This window comes from Theropithecus gelada, chromosome 9 (assembly GCF_003255815.1).
Source record: "Theropithecus gelada isolate Dixy chromosome 9, Tgel_1.0, whole genome shotgun sequence".
Taxonomy (NCBI): Eukaryota; Metazoa; Chordata; class Mammalia; order Primates; family Cercopithecidae; genus Theropithecus; species Theropithecus gelada.
This window is the reverse complement of record NC_037677.1, coordinates 35939413-35955140: the sequence shown is the minus strand read 5'-3', so window position 1 is coordinate 35955140 and position 15728 is coordinate 35939413. Positions and strand designations below refer to the sequence as shown.

Genomic DNA, 15728 nt, shown 5'->3' with positions numbered 1-15728 from the left:
CTACTGGTTCATGGCTTCTTTTGGAGCGAGCGAGGCTATTGGATGCTCCTCTGCAGTGGTTTGGGATCCAACCATAGCATTTGGTTTTGATTTGCTTCTTCAAATTGCATCCAAGGTCAACGGGGCTCCCTGAGTAGTGGGAATCTGCATCTGTAGAGTTGTTTAGAAGCCAGCCAGTCTCAGGGCGGCTGCTACGTCATCTGACTGGGTGTTTATTTGCATGTTATAAATACTAAGTGTTGTGTTTGACTCCTACTGTCCACACAATCAACGTGGCTGTTTATATGACCTTTCTTAGTGCTGGTCCACGTGCCTTTTCGGGGGCAGGAAGAACAGCAAGTCGAGGAGACCAGGCATTGTGTGGGAAGCAGATGAATCCTGGGAGACCACATATCCCCAAAGGCATATCAGCTGCAGTAGAAAAACTGCTTTCGGTTATTTAATTAGATCTAGCTTGAGCATTGGCTCCACGGGAGCCAAAGACAGACGAGGGGTTACCTACCTAGAAATCGGCATTTTCCCCTTCTACCGCTTTCTTCTGGAAAACTGTTACTTTTCATCCTTTCTTTTATTCATGACTCCCCTCTGGCTTTAAAATGAGCTTGCTTTATTTACCTTGTTTTATTTCTCTTTGTTTCTAGTTTTAAGATTCCTTCAACCTCAGGATTCCTGATCATCCCATCAACCAACTTAAGAAAACTGAGGCCCAGGGAAGTGACTCACAATTGTGTAGAATTGTGAGGTGTCTTGACTACTGGGTCAGATATCCTGCAAATAATGGCAGGGGGCAGGGGACAGGCATGTGGCACCCCAAGGGTATGTCAGGCCTGGAGACTGACCTCAGGGACAACTTGGGGAAATTCTTGGAGCTTGAATGTACCCCTTCCAGGAGGTGCCTCCAAGCAAGTCACCCTGGGAGAGATTTAGACCTGCTCCTCTTTAGGGCATACTTACATTCCTCCCCTCCTGTAACTTTCCAGATTAATTACTCTCATGCAATAGATGCTCTCTAAGAATTATTCACCTGGACAGGGCAATGCTTTTTTTTTTTTTCCTGTTCATAGACAGGTCAACCTTCCTCAAAGGTGACAGTCTGACACCAGCATGGGCTTCAACAAGAACACAAAAAGATACAGGCTGGTGCCCTTGGAAGCTTGGCTTACTCAGACCAGGCTCAGGATGGCCTTCCCAGGACCCTGTGAGAACCGAGGAACCCTGGCTTCCCAGATCCAGTGACCAAGAAAAAAATTAACCCTCTTCACAAAGAGGCGTTGTTTGCTTTTCAAGGCCATGCCGCCTCTTGTTTTCAGCATAAGCGACTGTAACAATATTTGCAACGTCAAGGCCAATGCCACTTCTATCCTGGGGACCGAGAAACTCTGTGACAAGTAAACTTACTCGAGATGGATTAAATTAGACTACATCCATTCTGTGTCTCTTAGTCCCCACTTCACAGATATAAAAAGAGAGGCACAGAGAGGTTAAATAAATTGCTAATCATGACTTTCTAAAATATACTGGAAGTGAGTTAGTGCCAAAATTCTTTGGTCAAGAAAATTCTTCTCTGGGGGCCTGGGCAACATGGCAAAACCCTGTCTCTGCAAAAAAATACAAAAATTAGCTGAGTGTGTTGGCACATGCCTATAGCCTCAGCTACTAGGGAGGCTGAGGTGGGAGGATTGCTTGGGCCTGGGAGGTCAAGGCTGCAGTGAGGTGTGACTGCACCACTGCATTCCAGCCTGGGAGACAGAGGGAGACCCTGTACCAAAAAAAAAAAAAAAGAAAATTCTGCTTTGGGCCTTGGAGTGGATATGGAGGTCATGAATTTACAAAACATCTCTCTCTTTTTGTTTAAAAGTGTAACTGCTCTAGGAAAGAATTTGATTTTAACTCAGACTACAATGTCTTCATAACAACAAAACAATGAAGCAGGATCCCATAGAAAGGTCCTCGTTAACTGCCTGTATGCAGAGCAGTGGGCCTTCAGCTTCACTGCCTGTGCTCAAGTCACCTTCAGGGCTTGTGGAATTAGACTGCAGAGTCCCATCCTCAGAGTTTCTGAGCTCATAAGTCTCAGGCGGGAATCCTTAGTTTGCATTTCTTTGTTTGTTTTGTTGAGATGGAGTCTTGCTACGTTGCCCAGGCTGGAGTGTAGTGGCGTGATCTTGGCTCACTGCAGCCTCAACCTCCTCAAGGCTCCGGAGTAGCTGGGACTACTCCTTTGTACTTTTGTATTTTGTATGTGTATTATGTGCAGAGATGAGGTCTCGTTATGTTGCCTAGGCTGGTCTCCAACTCCTATCATCCTCCTGCCTCAGCCTTCCAAAGTGCTAGAATTACAGGTGTGAGCCACCTAGCCTGGCCGTTAGTTTGCTTTTTTTTTTTTTTTTTTTTTTTTTTTTTGAGACAGGGTCCCACTCTGTCGCCCAGGCTGGAGTGCAATGGCACGATCTTGGCTCACTGCAACCTCTGCCTCCCAGGTTCAAGTGATTCTACTGCCTCAGCCTCCCTAGTAGCTGGGATTACAGGCGCACGTCACCACGCTCATCTAATTTTGTATTTTTAGTAGAGTTGGGGCTTCACTATGTTGGCCAGGCTGGTCTCGAATTCCTAACCTCAAGTGATCCACCTGCCTCAGCCTCCCAAAGTGCTGGGATTATACGTGTGAGCCACCTCACCTGGCTAGAGTTTGCATTTCTAACGCATTTCCACATGATGAAGATGCTGCTGGTCCAAGGACCACACTGAGAACCACTGCTGTAGAAGATACCATGCAGCACTGACCAGCCTCTTTCTCCCTGCAGGATTAAAGGACGTACGCCCTCTCCTGGAATTTGTCTCAGCTACAGAGCCGAGGTCAGCTACAGACCTTGTCCAAGGTCGACACCCTCTCGCCAAGGGGGTCACTTGGATCTAATGATTGGTTAATGCTGAGGTGTAAGGCTTGGCCCCCAGCCTCAACAGCAATGGCGATGGCTCCAAGGGTTGTTCTAGCTTCAGAGTTTCGTCTAGGTTGAGGGATGCCATGTTGGGACTGCATCACAGCTCAGCTTCTCTCTCTGCCTGGTTCTGCTTCCTTTACTTTCCCATTTGTTGTTAGTCCCAGAGCACACCCCAGTAAACTTCCTGCATGCGAGTCCATCTCAGACTGCTTCCCAGGGAATCATATGTACAACGCTTAGGAGTAGAGAGTCACCGAAATGGCCCTAGCTCTGAGAGACCCCTCCTGACCATCCATCACCCCTCCCGCTCTTCCTTACTCTGATTTATTGTCTTCATAGCATTCAACTCTCCGGCCTATGGCCATACCACCCTGAACGCACCTGATCTTGTCTGATTTCAGAAGCGAAGCAGGGTCGGGCCTGGTTAGTACTTGGATGAGAGAATTTAGCGCTCGAACACTATTGCTGTCGATGTCTTTAATAAATAAATTTGACCACCTTCCCCACTAGATTATAAGCTCTGTGCATGCAGGGACCTGGTCTCTCTTGTTCACTCTCTACAGTATCTACAGAGCCAAGAGCAGGACCTGGTACCCAACAGGCACTCAGACAACATTTACTGAACAAGTGAATGAACTTCCAGGCAGGAAGAGTCACGCATCCTCACCAACAACTCCTAGAGTTTTAGAGAACTGGAAAGTCTAGGAATACAGAGGATGCTTTCAAAAGTGTTGTCTGCAATTGAAAATGCCTTATGTTTGTTTAGTGCTTCAGTTTTATTTTTTAAAGCAGTTCATTCAATATTGATAGCAACCCATATTATCATAAATCCCCCTGTGGTGGGCGGGATAGAGGGTTGCTTTGAAGCACTGGGAAAAGAGAAAATGGCCTTGGTGCATTGAGTCTCTTGCTCAGCCAGGCCCACAAGGAAATGCTGGTATCCTGCCTCCTGGACTCATGGTCCTGTCTCTGTATCATCAGCAGAGGCAAACTCAAGTCAGTTTCCACTGAAACTCACTAAGTCTGACTTTCCCCCAGGAAAACTCATATGGGGGCCATTTTATCGGAGAGGATTTCATATTCAACACCCTGTACTGAAGTTCTAAGTGCCAGCTCAGGGCTTTCAGGTGATTACCATTCTTTTTTTTTTTTTTTTGATGTGGAGTCTTGCTGTCGCCCAGGCTAGAGTGCACTGGCGTGATCTCAGCTCACTGCAACCTCTGCCTCCTGGGTTCAAGCAGTTCTCACGTCTCAGCCTCCTGAGTGGCTGGAATTACAGGCGTATATCACCACGCCCAGCTAATTTTTGTATTTTTTAGTAGAGACAGGGTTTTGTCATGTTGGCCAGGCTGGTCTTGAACTCCTGACCTTAAGTGATCCACCCGTCTCGGCCTCCTAAAATGCTAGGATTACAGGTGTGAGCCACTATGCCCGGCCGATGACTGTTCTTAAGAGTTTGGGATTACTCTTCCAAATGGAGATGATTCAGCCATGTCTGATATTGGCGATTTGAGAAGGGGATGTCTAGGACTGATGCTTTGAGAAGATCTCAATTTTCTTAGAATATGATTCCTTTTTTCCCTGGAGAGTTATTTTTAGGGAGCAGATTCTGGGAACTCGCCATGCCCTCCATCTCCTACTCCCAAATTTCCCCATCTCTGCGCCCGCCCCGCCCCCCACAAGTAGGCCTGGTCTGCAGCTTTGGGGCCAGTCTCTCTAGATGCCCAAGGCCAGGGCCTGTCACCCACAGGCATCGAAAGCTTCCAGGTCCACTCAGTGCTGTGCTGCGATCTGAAGGACTGATAACATACCAGGAGAAGGCCCTTTGGTAGTACTCGGGGAATGAGTAAGGGGCAGCTGCAAAATGCTAAGAATGCTGAGTGCATTAAGTGAAGTGTTTCTCCCAGGTGTGCACAGGGTGTGGTTTCCAACGGGAATGCAGATGCTGGAATGAGGGAGGCAGCCACCCAGGCTGGCCAAGTCAGAGGCCCAGCAAGGAGAAAGTGAGCCAGGCAGATGCCGACAGAAGAGAACCATAAATCCGCGGCGCACTAGGCAGAACGTCCGCCGCACCGCATAATTTAGCAGGGCAATGCCTCCGGGAGTCCACACCAAGTTAATGGAATATTTCCTGTAAATATTATTTTCCTTTCCTGTCTCATCATCTCATTTCATTCAAAAATCTTTACTAATCCGGAGGAGTGAAAGTAATGCATCAATTCCCAGAGCCAATGCCCCTGCTTCCGAAACACCCTTAGAAATCACAGGAAGCCACATTGGCTGCTTGGGGACAGGGGGCAGGCCATTTACTCTGGTTCCTTCTCCAAATGTCTCAGAGGGGACCCCATAGTGCTCCTAATTGTGCATCTAAGTGTACATAAAAGCCCCCCTAATTGCACACCAAATAAATAAGTAAATGCTGTCTGCTGAATATGTAACAAGGACTGACGTTGCTATTTCTTCCCAGGGGGGAGATGTCATTAAATCTGGGCTGCATTTCTAAGTGATGATTTATAGATATTGAATATTCTTTACAAGGGAGGGGTTTTTGGAGTCACGTGCTTCACAATATTTGCTGTCTAATGCTTAAAGCCTCAGATACAGCCTGCTGGAGGACTCTCTATTCTGACTCTTAGTGTCCATTTGGAAAGTCTTTTCTGCTTTCATGTGTAATGGCTCCCGATGATCAGATGGCTGGTTTGTCTGCAGGTCTGAGGACTGTGCGAGCCCCTGGTCTCCCCATGCCTCAGATACTGATGCTGCAAACAAGGGCAGATTGTCTCAGAGATTAGAGCTCTCAGGCTTTCTCCGGCTTCAATCAATCTAAGGAATGTAACGACCCCTCCGCTAAAGAGGGAGCCGGATGTGAGACAGATTTCATCCAGACTTACTTATGTCTGCCCCGTGGGACCCCGATTCTGCAAGATTTAATAAACAATGCCTCAATAGATAGCATTTAATTTTCATTCAAACATTTCCAGGGAAGAAAGAGGTAAAACTCTTGCTTGTACCAGTACAACTGCCCGAAACCCATGGGATACCTAGTCTGAGACATGTTGCTATTGACGCTCATTTCACACAGCTGGCAGTTTTTTCTTTTTTGATGGCCTGGCTCTCTTTACTCAATCATAAATGCAAACTAAGATGAAACTTGGGATTTACCTCCAGTGCCTAAATGCCAACCTGACACTGTCTCATTGTCTCCTGAGGTCAGTAGGACCGTAATTTGTGAAATACAGAGCCTCTCACCTCAGCAGCGCTTCTTTCTATTCCCACACATATGCACATGCTAAAATGGAATGCGGAAACTAGCATAAAATAGGGTAAAACAATTGCTGCAAGATTTGTTTTTTTGGCTGGGCGCAGTGGCTCACGTCTGTAATCCCATCACTTTGGGAGGCCGAGGTGGGTGGATCACTTGAGGTCAGGAGTCTGAGATCAGCCTGACCAACATGGTGAAACCCCGTCTCTATTAAAAATACAAAAAAAAAAAAAAAAAAAAAATTAGCCAGGCATGGTGACACACGCATGTAGTCCCAGATACTCAGGAGCCTGAGGCAGGAGAATTGCTTAAACCCGGGAGGCAGAGGTTGCAGTGAGCCAAGATTGTGTCACTGCACCCCAGCCTGGGAGACAGAGTGAGACTCCATCTCAAAAAAAAGAAAAAAAAAAAAAGGTTTTTTTGTTTTGTTTTTTTTGTTTGTTTTTTGTTTTTTTTGCTAGTGTGACTTTTCTTTTTTTTTTTTTTTTTTTGGAGATGGAGTCTCGCGCTGTCACCCAGGCTGGAGTGCAGTGGCCGGATCTCAGCTCACTGCAAGCTCCGCCTCCCGGGTTCACACCATTCTCCGGCCTCAGCCTCCCGAGTAGCTGGGACTACAGGCGCTGCCACCTCGCCCGGCTATTTTTTTGTATTTCTTAGTAGAGACGGGGTTTCACCGTGTTAGCCAGGATGGTCTCGATCTCCTGACCTCGTGATCCGCCCATCTCAGCCTCCCAAAGTGCTGGGATTACAGGCTTGAGCCACCGTGCCCGGCCGCTTCTCTCACCATTGCTGAGCCCAGACAGACATGTAACATCCCGTCAGCACTGTACTGGGATGCTACATTCACAACTGTGCAGAAAGACTTCCAACCGTAGCCATGGCAAAGGAGAGAGGAGAGCTACAAAGCACTCAAAGGGATGTCCCCAAGTGTCATGTGGCGTTTGAGTATGAACAGAAGCTCAGAAGTGGGGAGGAAGGCAAAGAGGGAGGGAGAAACATCACTTTGTGAAGGACTGAAGTAGATTTACTGAGAGCTGATGAGGGGATAACGAATATTCTATAAAAAAATTCTACATCTTGGCTGGGCGCAGTGGCTCAGCCTATAATCCCAGCACTTTGGGAGGCCAAGGAAGGGGGAATCCCCTGAGGTCAGGAGTTCAAGACCAGCCTGGCTAACATGGTGAAACCCCGTCTCTACTAAAAATACAAAAATTAGCCGGGTGTGGTGGCACACGCCTGTAATCCCAGTTACTCGGGAGGCTGAGGCACGAGAATTGCTTGAACCCAGGAGGTGGAGGCTGTAGTGAGCCGAGATCGCACCATTGCACTCCAGCCTGGGAGACAGATTGAGACTTTATCTCAAAAAAAAAAAAAAAAAAAAAAAAATATATATATATATATATGCAAGCAAGGGCTGATATTCTGGAGAATGTGCATGCATTGTAGATTCTGATTTTTCTTCGTCTTGTTTGCTGCTTTTTTAAGGGTATTGTGGGAGCTGTTCTTCCATCTATGTTGTTCCAAAATACTACCGAAGTTGGCCTTCAGAAGTTCAACATCTGTGAACTCTTCTGAACATGCACAAAAGCCGAAATCCAGTCTGCAGGGTGTCCCCACATGTTTAGCTGTTCCTGACACGTGTACCCTGCAGGCAATGAAGCTGTGATTTTTGGTTTTTTGACAAACTCCAGCAGCTTGCATTGAGGGCTGTGCTTCCGAAGGCCAGGAGGCTGTCTCTTTAGAAGGTCCAGGTAGCAGAGTGTGGGGGTTAAATGTCCTCTGCTCTCGGAGCCACCGGTGAGGTCCCGTGCATTTTACTCCACCCCTCAAGAGCCTCTAAGCTCCAGAGTAGTGATTAAGTGACTGAGGGCAGACTCTGAAACTAGGATGGCAAACTGCTTGCAACTGGAGAATGAGGGATAGGCTACTGTTATGCTCCTTTGTGGACAGGCATCAGCCACTCTTTCGCAGTGCCTTTTTTGTTTGTTTGGGCTTTTTTTGTGGGGGATGAGGGGTACGTCATATGGAAACACTTAAGTGGATTCTCAAGGCAGCTGCTGAGCCCCTGTGGGTGTGCTGATGGGTTGATGATGCTGTTGGAGCTGTGCAGGCAGTGGACGCCTCTGAGTTCTGCAAAGGAGAGGGAGCAGACTCACCCCTGCCACTGCCTTTACTTAAACACAGGCTCTTCTTGTGTTGGTGCAACGTGACAGAGCTGCTGGAACTGGGTCAGAGTGTCAGGGAGGGCCTCTGTCTGCCGCCGGGCGGGAGCAGCTGCCTGGGCTGGAGATGCAGCTGTTGTTGCAGAAGCCTCCAGGTGCACAGTGCTGAGTGCCACTCCCTTGCCTGAGCATCCCTGGAGGCTCGAGGTGGCAGAGATGTGCCAGGCACCAGAGCCAGGAGGGAGCGGCATCCCCTGGAGTGCCGCCCCTCCCAGATGGCTCACCCAGTCATGAGGCCCATGCATGGGACCTCTCCTGCCCTCGGTGTACAGGGACACTGCTGGCCACACCCATGAGCCTGGCTGACCTTCCCCACGTCTGAATTTTCAAAGCACAGAGGGCTGCCAGCGGTGGTCCTTGTCTCCAGGCATACATCAGAATCCCTGCGGGGCTTCTTCTGGGCTCAGTGGCCTGGTCGGAGGTGCAGGTCAGTAGGCCTGCAGGGGGCTGTGGCAAGACATCCCAGTGGCTTCAGATGAGTTCCTGATGTACAATGGAGGTTGAGAGCCACTGGCCCAGAGGCACTGAAGACAGACTTTTGGCTTAGGTGTGGACTTGCATCGATTCGCATTCACATGTGTGTGCATCTTTTTAGATTCTGAGACCTGGGATCAGGGTGTGGGCTTTTTGTAGTCCCAGAAACTGATATGTCCCTTAAACATAACAGAGATGGCCTTTTTATAATGGTGATGAGGTTGGCAACGCAAGAAAAAGAAATAGGCACCCCGTTTAGGTCTTCTTGTAGCTGAGCCTTCTTAACAATGGCTCCAGTTAGTCCACAGCCTTGCCTTTAAGTTCCATCTGACATCTTAGCGGGATGGGGTGGCACCCCTAGAAGCTAAGTTAACCAAGCTGTTTTCCTTTCCCTCAAGGGCTTTTCAAAGGCCCCCCTTTTTATTTTTGGAGACAGAGTCTCTTTCTGTTGCCCAGGCTGGAGTGCAGTGGCATAGTCTCAGCTCACTGCAACCTTTGCCTCCCGGGTTCAAATGATTCTCCTGCCTCAGCCTCCTGAGTAGCTGGGATTATAGATGCCCCCACAGCAGGCCCGGCTAATTTTTGTATTTTTAGTAGAGATGGGGTTTCATCATGTTGGCCAGCTGGTCTTGAACTCCTGACCTCACGTGATCTGTCGGCCTCGGCCTCCCAAAGTGCTGGGATTACAGGTGTGAGCCACCTTGCCCGGCCAAACGCCTGTTCTTAATTTTATATTCAGATTGTACATTCATTTCTTAAGGAGGTCCCCAAATTATGTAAGCTTCAGGGCCCGTGCAACGGAAGCTGCCTCTGCATCTCACCGTGATCGTCGTGATTGGGAAATGAACTCTTCACTCCTAGCTCCTGGTGTGCCAACTGCCAATCCAACCTCCTCCCTCTGTCCAGTCTCTAGTTCAGTGATGCTTTGGAAATTCTTGCTACTCCTGAGCTCCAACTGAATGCCCAACGGCCTACTAGTCACAGCCACCTGGATGTCCCATCAAGCCTGTAGCGTTGCATGTCTTAAGCTGCACTCATCCCTCATCTGTCACTCCCAGACCTCCTCTTCTCTCAGCGTTCACACTCTGGTGGATCCTGAAGCCTGGGAGTCATTCTGCATTTCCCTCCTCCTCTCTTGGCCTCCCGCTTCTGCCTACAGGTGATCAGTAACACACGCCTTCTCAACATCTTGGTTCCCCTTCTCCATCCTCAAACCCCGCCAGGTGTGACCTGCCCTACCCTCATCATGTCCTGGTTTCTCAGTCTTGTCCTGGGTTTTTCCTATCCATCCTCCAAGCAGTTTCCAGAGGGTGCTTCTACAGCAATGGAAATCTGACACTATACTCCTCGGCTTCAAACAGACCGCAGCCACCACTCCCTATAGAGGAGGCAGTCCACTTCGCAGAGCCTCCAAGCCTCCAGGAGCCTGCGAGCCCCAACCTCCTCGCCAACTCCTTGCTTCTCATTTGATGTTCCAGAATGAAGGGCGCTGTGTCCCCTACCCCTGTCACTGGGATTTCAGGCACACTGGCCTCTCCTGCACGCCTCCCCACCCCATTCCTCCATCTGCAAAACTCTTTGCATCCTTGAAGACCCCACTCACTCTCTGCTTCCTCTGTGAGGACTTCTCTTCTCCTTATGCCTAGTTGACGACTGTCTTCTTGAATCTATCCCCGACCCTCACACAGAGTCCTATTACACCAGTCAGACACTGGCTCAATTATCACACATCTTGGAGGACAGGATTCATGTCTCATCTCAGTGCCCAGTGATGGGCTTGGCACCTAAGAGGTATGCAATAACTGTTCTGTTTTTGTTTTGTTTTTGTTTTTGTTTTTTTTTGAGATGGAGTCTGGCTCTGTCACCCAGGCTGGAGTGCAATGGCATGATCTCGGCTCACTACAACCTCTGCCTCCCAGGTTCAAGTGATTCAGCCTCCCCAGTAGCTGGGATTACAGGCATGTGCCACCACGGCCGGCTAATTTTGTATTTTTAGTAGAAATGGGGTTTCACCATTTTGGCCAGGCTGGTCTTAAACTCCTGACCTGAAGTGATCCGCCCGCCTCGGGCTCCAAAAGCGCTGGGATTACAGGCATGAGCCACTGTGTCTGGCCGCAATAACTGTTTTTTTGAGTGAATGAATGAATGATGGCTCTGACAGCTTGGTAGTCTGTCCTTAAATTAGGAATGGGCTGGAAAATTCTGACTTTTTCCTCAAAGGCCACAGAAACCCAAGTGATTTTCAATAACAACCCAGTCTGGGTTAGAGCCAATGGCCTGGAAAACTATATTGACCTTTTAACATTTTTAATTCTTGGACCTGGATAAGTTCCATTCATTATTGTAAATTCTCTTATTCGATGCCTGATTTTTCATGCCTTTGGCTTCTTACTTTTCCTTATCTTGAAGCCTGTTCTAGCATATTACAATAATAGTTAGAATTGATTGAGCCCTAAATATGCAACCTTTCCTGTGTTTTACATACATCAAGTGCTAGCTCATCACCTCTTCACTCTTCATTAGAGCCTCAATTAGAGAAATAAAGAAAGCTTAAACATTTTAATAAATTGAACCAAACAAGTATGAATGCTTATTAGCATGTCTTCTAAAAATCTTAGAGGGAGAAGAGATTTCAACCGCTGGATTTTAATGATCTCTGCTGTAGATCTCAATTATGCACGTCGGCCTTGGTCTTCCACCACTATGGGCAAGAGAGAGCTCAATGTATTGCAGCCAGAATTTTGTTAAAGGCTTTAGGGAGTATTCTTGGCTTTTGCAAGCAGCAAAAACAGTCAGGCAGGTTGAAAAGAGAAAAGTCAGGCGAGGTGCGGTGGCTCATACCTGTAATCCTAGCACTTTGGGAGACTAAGGAGGGCAGATCACTTGAGGTCAGGAGTTTGAGACCAGCCTGGCCAACATGGTGAAACCCCATCTCTACTAAAAATACAAAAATCAGCCAGGCATGGTGGCAGGTGCCTGTAATCCAGCTATTGGGGAGGCTGAGGCATGAGAATCGCTTGAACCCGGGAAGCAAAGGTTGCAGTGAGCCAAGAGCGTGCCACTGCACTCCAGCCTGGGAGACAGAGCGAGACTCTGTCTCAAACAAACAAACAAATAAAAAAAAACAAAAAGAGAATGGTGGTTCTAAAAAGAAAGAGGGAAGAGAGAACTCAGGAAGAAAAGGCACAGAAAATTAAAAAGGCCACGTGGGAAAAAGGCACAGGGAAAACAGGAAGAAAAATACAGGTAGGAAGAGGTATAGATCCCACAATCGAGGAAAACAAAGTCAGAAAAGGTAAGAACAGAGGATCCAGTTAATTTCTGGTTGCATTTAAATGGATAAGGAAAGGCTTTGGAGATAGCCGCAAAACACTCCCTCCACCCACTAAAGAGCCAGGTTCTTCCTGAGTTGTTCCCAGTCAGTAATTCCCCCACCATTTGCTTAGCATCTTGTCTTAGAACTTAATCACCTTACTGATCAATGGAGTGAAAATCCTCCCAACATGGGAACATTTTTTCTTCTATCAATTTAATAAAGAAGTTGGCCAAGGACAGATGTTAACTGGAGAGCCTACAATCCACTCAGATATGTAGTGTGGGTTTCAATCCTATTCGTGGATAAAACAGCTTGGAAAGCAATCTGGAATGACATAATGGCCCAATATTGCTTTCTCTCTGCTAAAGCAAGTGTGGTTTTCATAGGTTTTTAATATGTATTTCAGGGTTTGAACTGCATACCATCTCTCTGTTATTCTCCGCCAGGGGACCTGAATGACAGCACTCGCCTCTAAGATATTTTTCCATTATAATTTTTCAATTTGTTCAGGTCTGAAAAGTGTGTGTAAATGAAAACAGAGAAAATTCAAATGCTGTATCCCTTTCACACATTCCATTTTGGGTTTACAAGGACTTTGCAAACCATTCTCTGTTTCTCTCCCTCTTCAGCAAATAACCTTATTTTCTGATCACCTTTATTGAGCCAGAAAATATGTGCTGGATTTCCAGGAACCCCTCTCTCTCTTATTTTTCAGCTTTTTCTTTTTTTGTTTTGAGACAGAGTCTTGCTCTGTCAGCCAGGCTGGAGCGCAGCAGGGCAATCTCAGCTCACTACAACCTCCACCTCCCGGGCTCCAGTGATTCTCATGTCTCAGCCTCCCAAGTAGCTGGGATTATAGGCGTGCACCACCATGCCCAGCTAATTTTTGTATTTTTAGTAGAGACAGGGTTCTATCATATTGGCCAGGCTGGTTAGAACTCCTGGTCTTAAGCGATCCGCCCGCCTCGGGCTCCCAAAGTGCTGGGATTACAGACGTGAGCCAGCGTGACCAGCCTTTCAGCTCTTTTTGACCTGCAATCTCTTCTTTCAGCTCTCCCACCTGCCCTGATTCCTGTCCCAGAAACCTTTGGGAGAACTCAGACTGGCTTCAGGATTCAAGAGAAATGTTACATCATTTTCCCAAAGAACACAGCCCCGCCCGAAATTAAGGAACACGACTGTCCCTCATAAGTCTCTTTGCCTATCTGCTCTGGGGAGAACTGAGCCAGTCGTCTCACCGTAAGTAATTATAACAGCTTAGGTTTCCTCAGAGACAGGGAGAAAAAAAAGAAAAAACGATTTATCCAGGGAACTCAGATGGGATTGCTGTGGAGTAATTTGTATACACTAAAATTGGCAGGGGATTGGTGAGCCTTTAGGCTGCATGGCCTTAGCCAAGTAAAACAGACCTTTACGCCTGTTCCTCTCCGGATCTGAGAGGCGTTAAACCCACGCAGGAGACTGCCCTTACCTTTCTTGGCTTCACTTTATCATGGTAGTCATACTGGAAGATCCCTTTGTAGCTCAGGCCCAGCCACCATGGTATGCCCTGCTTGTCCTAGGATATCAAACAAAGTTCGGGTGAATATGGGGCTGGAGGAAGTAAACACACACTAAGTGGAGATTTCCTGGCTCGGGGGCAGATGAGGGAAAGTGCCATTTCCTGGGAAGGGATGGAGCCCACCTGTCTACTTTGTTTATTAACAGATGCGCCCATCATTGACGGATGCTCTGTTATGTGAAGAGGGTGACATGGGGAATGTTGGGGCTGGGGGCCTGGTTCTGCCAATCAGCTGGACAGCTGAGGTCCTTTCCCATTATATATAAGGAGTGAATGCCCTGTTCTCTCTCTTTCTCTCTCTCTCTCTCTCTTTTTTTTTCCTTCTAAGAATTTAGGCATTCCATACTGGGACACCCTCTCACCACAACTGAAAATCTGTGAGATGTCACACCTAATGAAAGGACCTTCTGGGCCGAGAAACTGTCATCGATGGTCAGAGCCAGAGGAGCCGTGGAGACAATGGAAAGTGACTCCTCTCCTTTTAACAACAAATCACAGCAAAGAGTTGGCCCAGCTTTACCCAGGACCTTCCCCAGCCCCGGGAAACACAGACCGGAAGCTGTCACCCTGAGGTCCTGCTCACCCAAGATGACAGCTGGGTGCCAGGCAGGGTTTCAGGACTCATGCTGTTGGACAGGGTAGCAAAACGGAAGCCGAAACAGTCTCAGGAATGAATTAGAAATACCAAGTCCGTCATTGTTTTTTTTTTTTTTTTTTTTTTTTGAGATGGAGTCTCACTCTGTCACCCAGGCTGGAGTGCACTGGCACAATCTTGGCTCACTGCAACCTCTGCCTCCCAGGTTCATGGAATTCGCCCACCTCAGCCTTCCGAGTAGTTGGGATTACAGGCACATGCCACCATGTCTGGCTAATTTTTGTATTTTTAGTAGAGATGGGGTTTCACCATGTTGGCCAGGCTGGTCTCAAACTCCTGACCTCAGGTGATCCACCCGTCTCGGCCTCCCAAAGTGCTGGGATTATAGGCATGAGCCACTGCACCTGCCCACCCCCCCCCCACCGTTTATTAACAGAGACCTCTTGTCACCTGAGTGTAAGTTGCAATTCTATATTCAAATAGGATGATTCTGAGTTAATTAGAGCCCTCAGAAGCTAGGACTTTATAATAAGCATATCAAGCAGCTTTTCCCTAGCTATGCCCTAATTGCCAAGTTTCTAAAAAACCTAATACACCCTCATAGTGGGTGTCTGGAAAACTCGAAACTGGCACATCATGGTTTTGAAATATTTGTGGGGCGTGAGTTATTTCAAGATGAGCAAAAAGATAAAAGGCAAAAGAGATACATTTTGAAATTTCTTTTCAAGCTTCAGGGTATATGATTTCTTAAAAACAAACTTTAAAGGTAGTATAAAATCCTCGTATTGAAACCCTGCCTCTGGGAAGTAGCTGTGCGCACTGCAATGGTTTCACAGAACAGAACAAGAGGAAACCCAATGCCACTGCAACAGCAGATTGACCAGGTAAGAGCTGTCATCACACCATAAAACGGCATCAGTGAGATCACAAGGCCCCCGGACAGGGAGCCTGATGCAGCTGGGCCAGGCTTCCTGGATTCGTGCTCTTTTCCAAATAAGCAGCTAAGCCATTGCTTACGCTTTGAGGTTCTAAGTGGCAAACACCCATACTTCTTTGGCACTTTGAAAATCCCAAGTCTTTACCAAACTGAAATAAAGAGCACAGTTTTGAAGTTTTCTTGGAAGGCAGAAAGCATGTATATCAGAGACAGTCTTTCTGTTAAGTTCTAGGGCTGACAAAGAAATGGACCACAGGCTGAAACACATTGAAAGGCCGCGTGAAGTTTCCTGTATTGGAAATCGTCTTTCCCCAGCATGCAATCTTCCTGACCAAGTCCTCTGAGACCTCCATTCCCACCAGCAGTTATAAAGAAAAAAATAATGCGGGCCGGGCGCGGTGGCTCACGCCTGTAATCTC

General features: G+C 47.5%; 1 protein-coding gene across 5 annotated transcripts in view; it reads right to left on the bottom strand.

The window, feature by feature from the left end:
* FRMD4A (FERM domain containing 4A) overlaps positions 1-15728 on the bottom strand; it is a 695424-nt gene that overhangs the window by 80157 nt on the left and 599539 nt on the right. For all 5 annotated transcript variants that reach the window (XM_025395888.1, XM_025395887.1, XM_025395886.1 and 2 more), the window contains one exon: positions 13688-13774. In XM_025395888.1, the coding sequence (XP_025251673.1) occupies positions 13688-13774 (87 nt within the window). The remainder of the gene's footprint in view (positions 1-13687; positions 13775-15728) is intronic.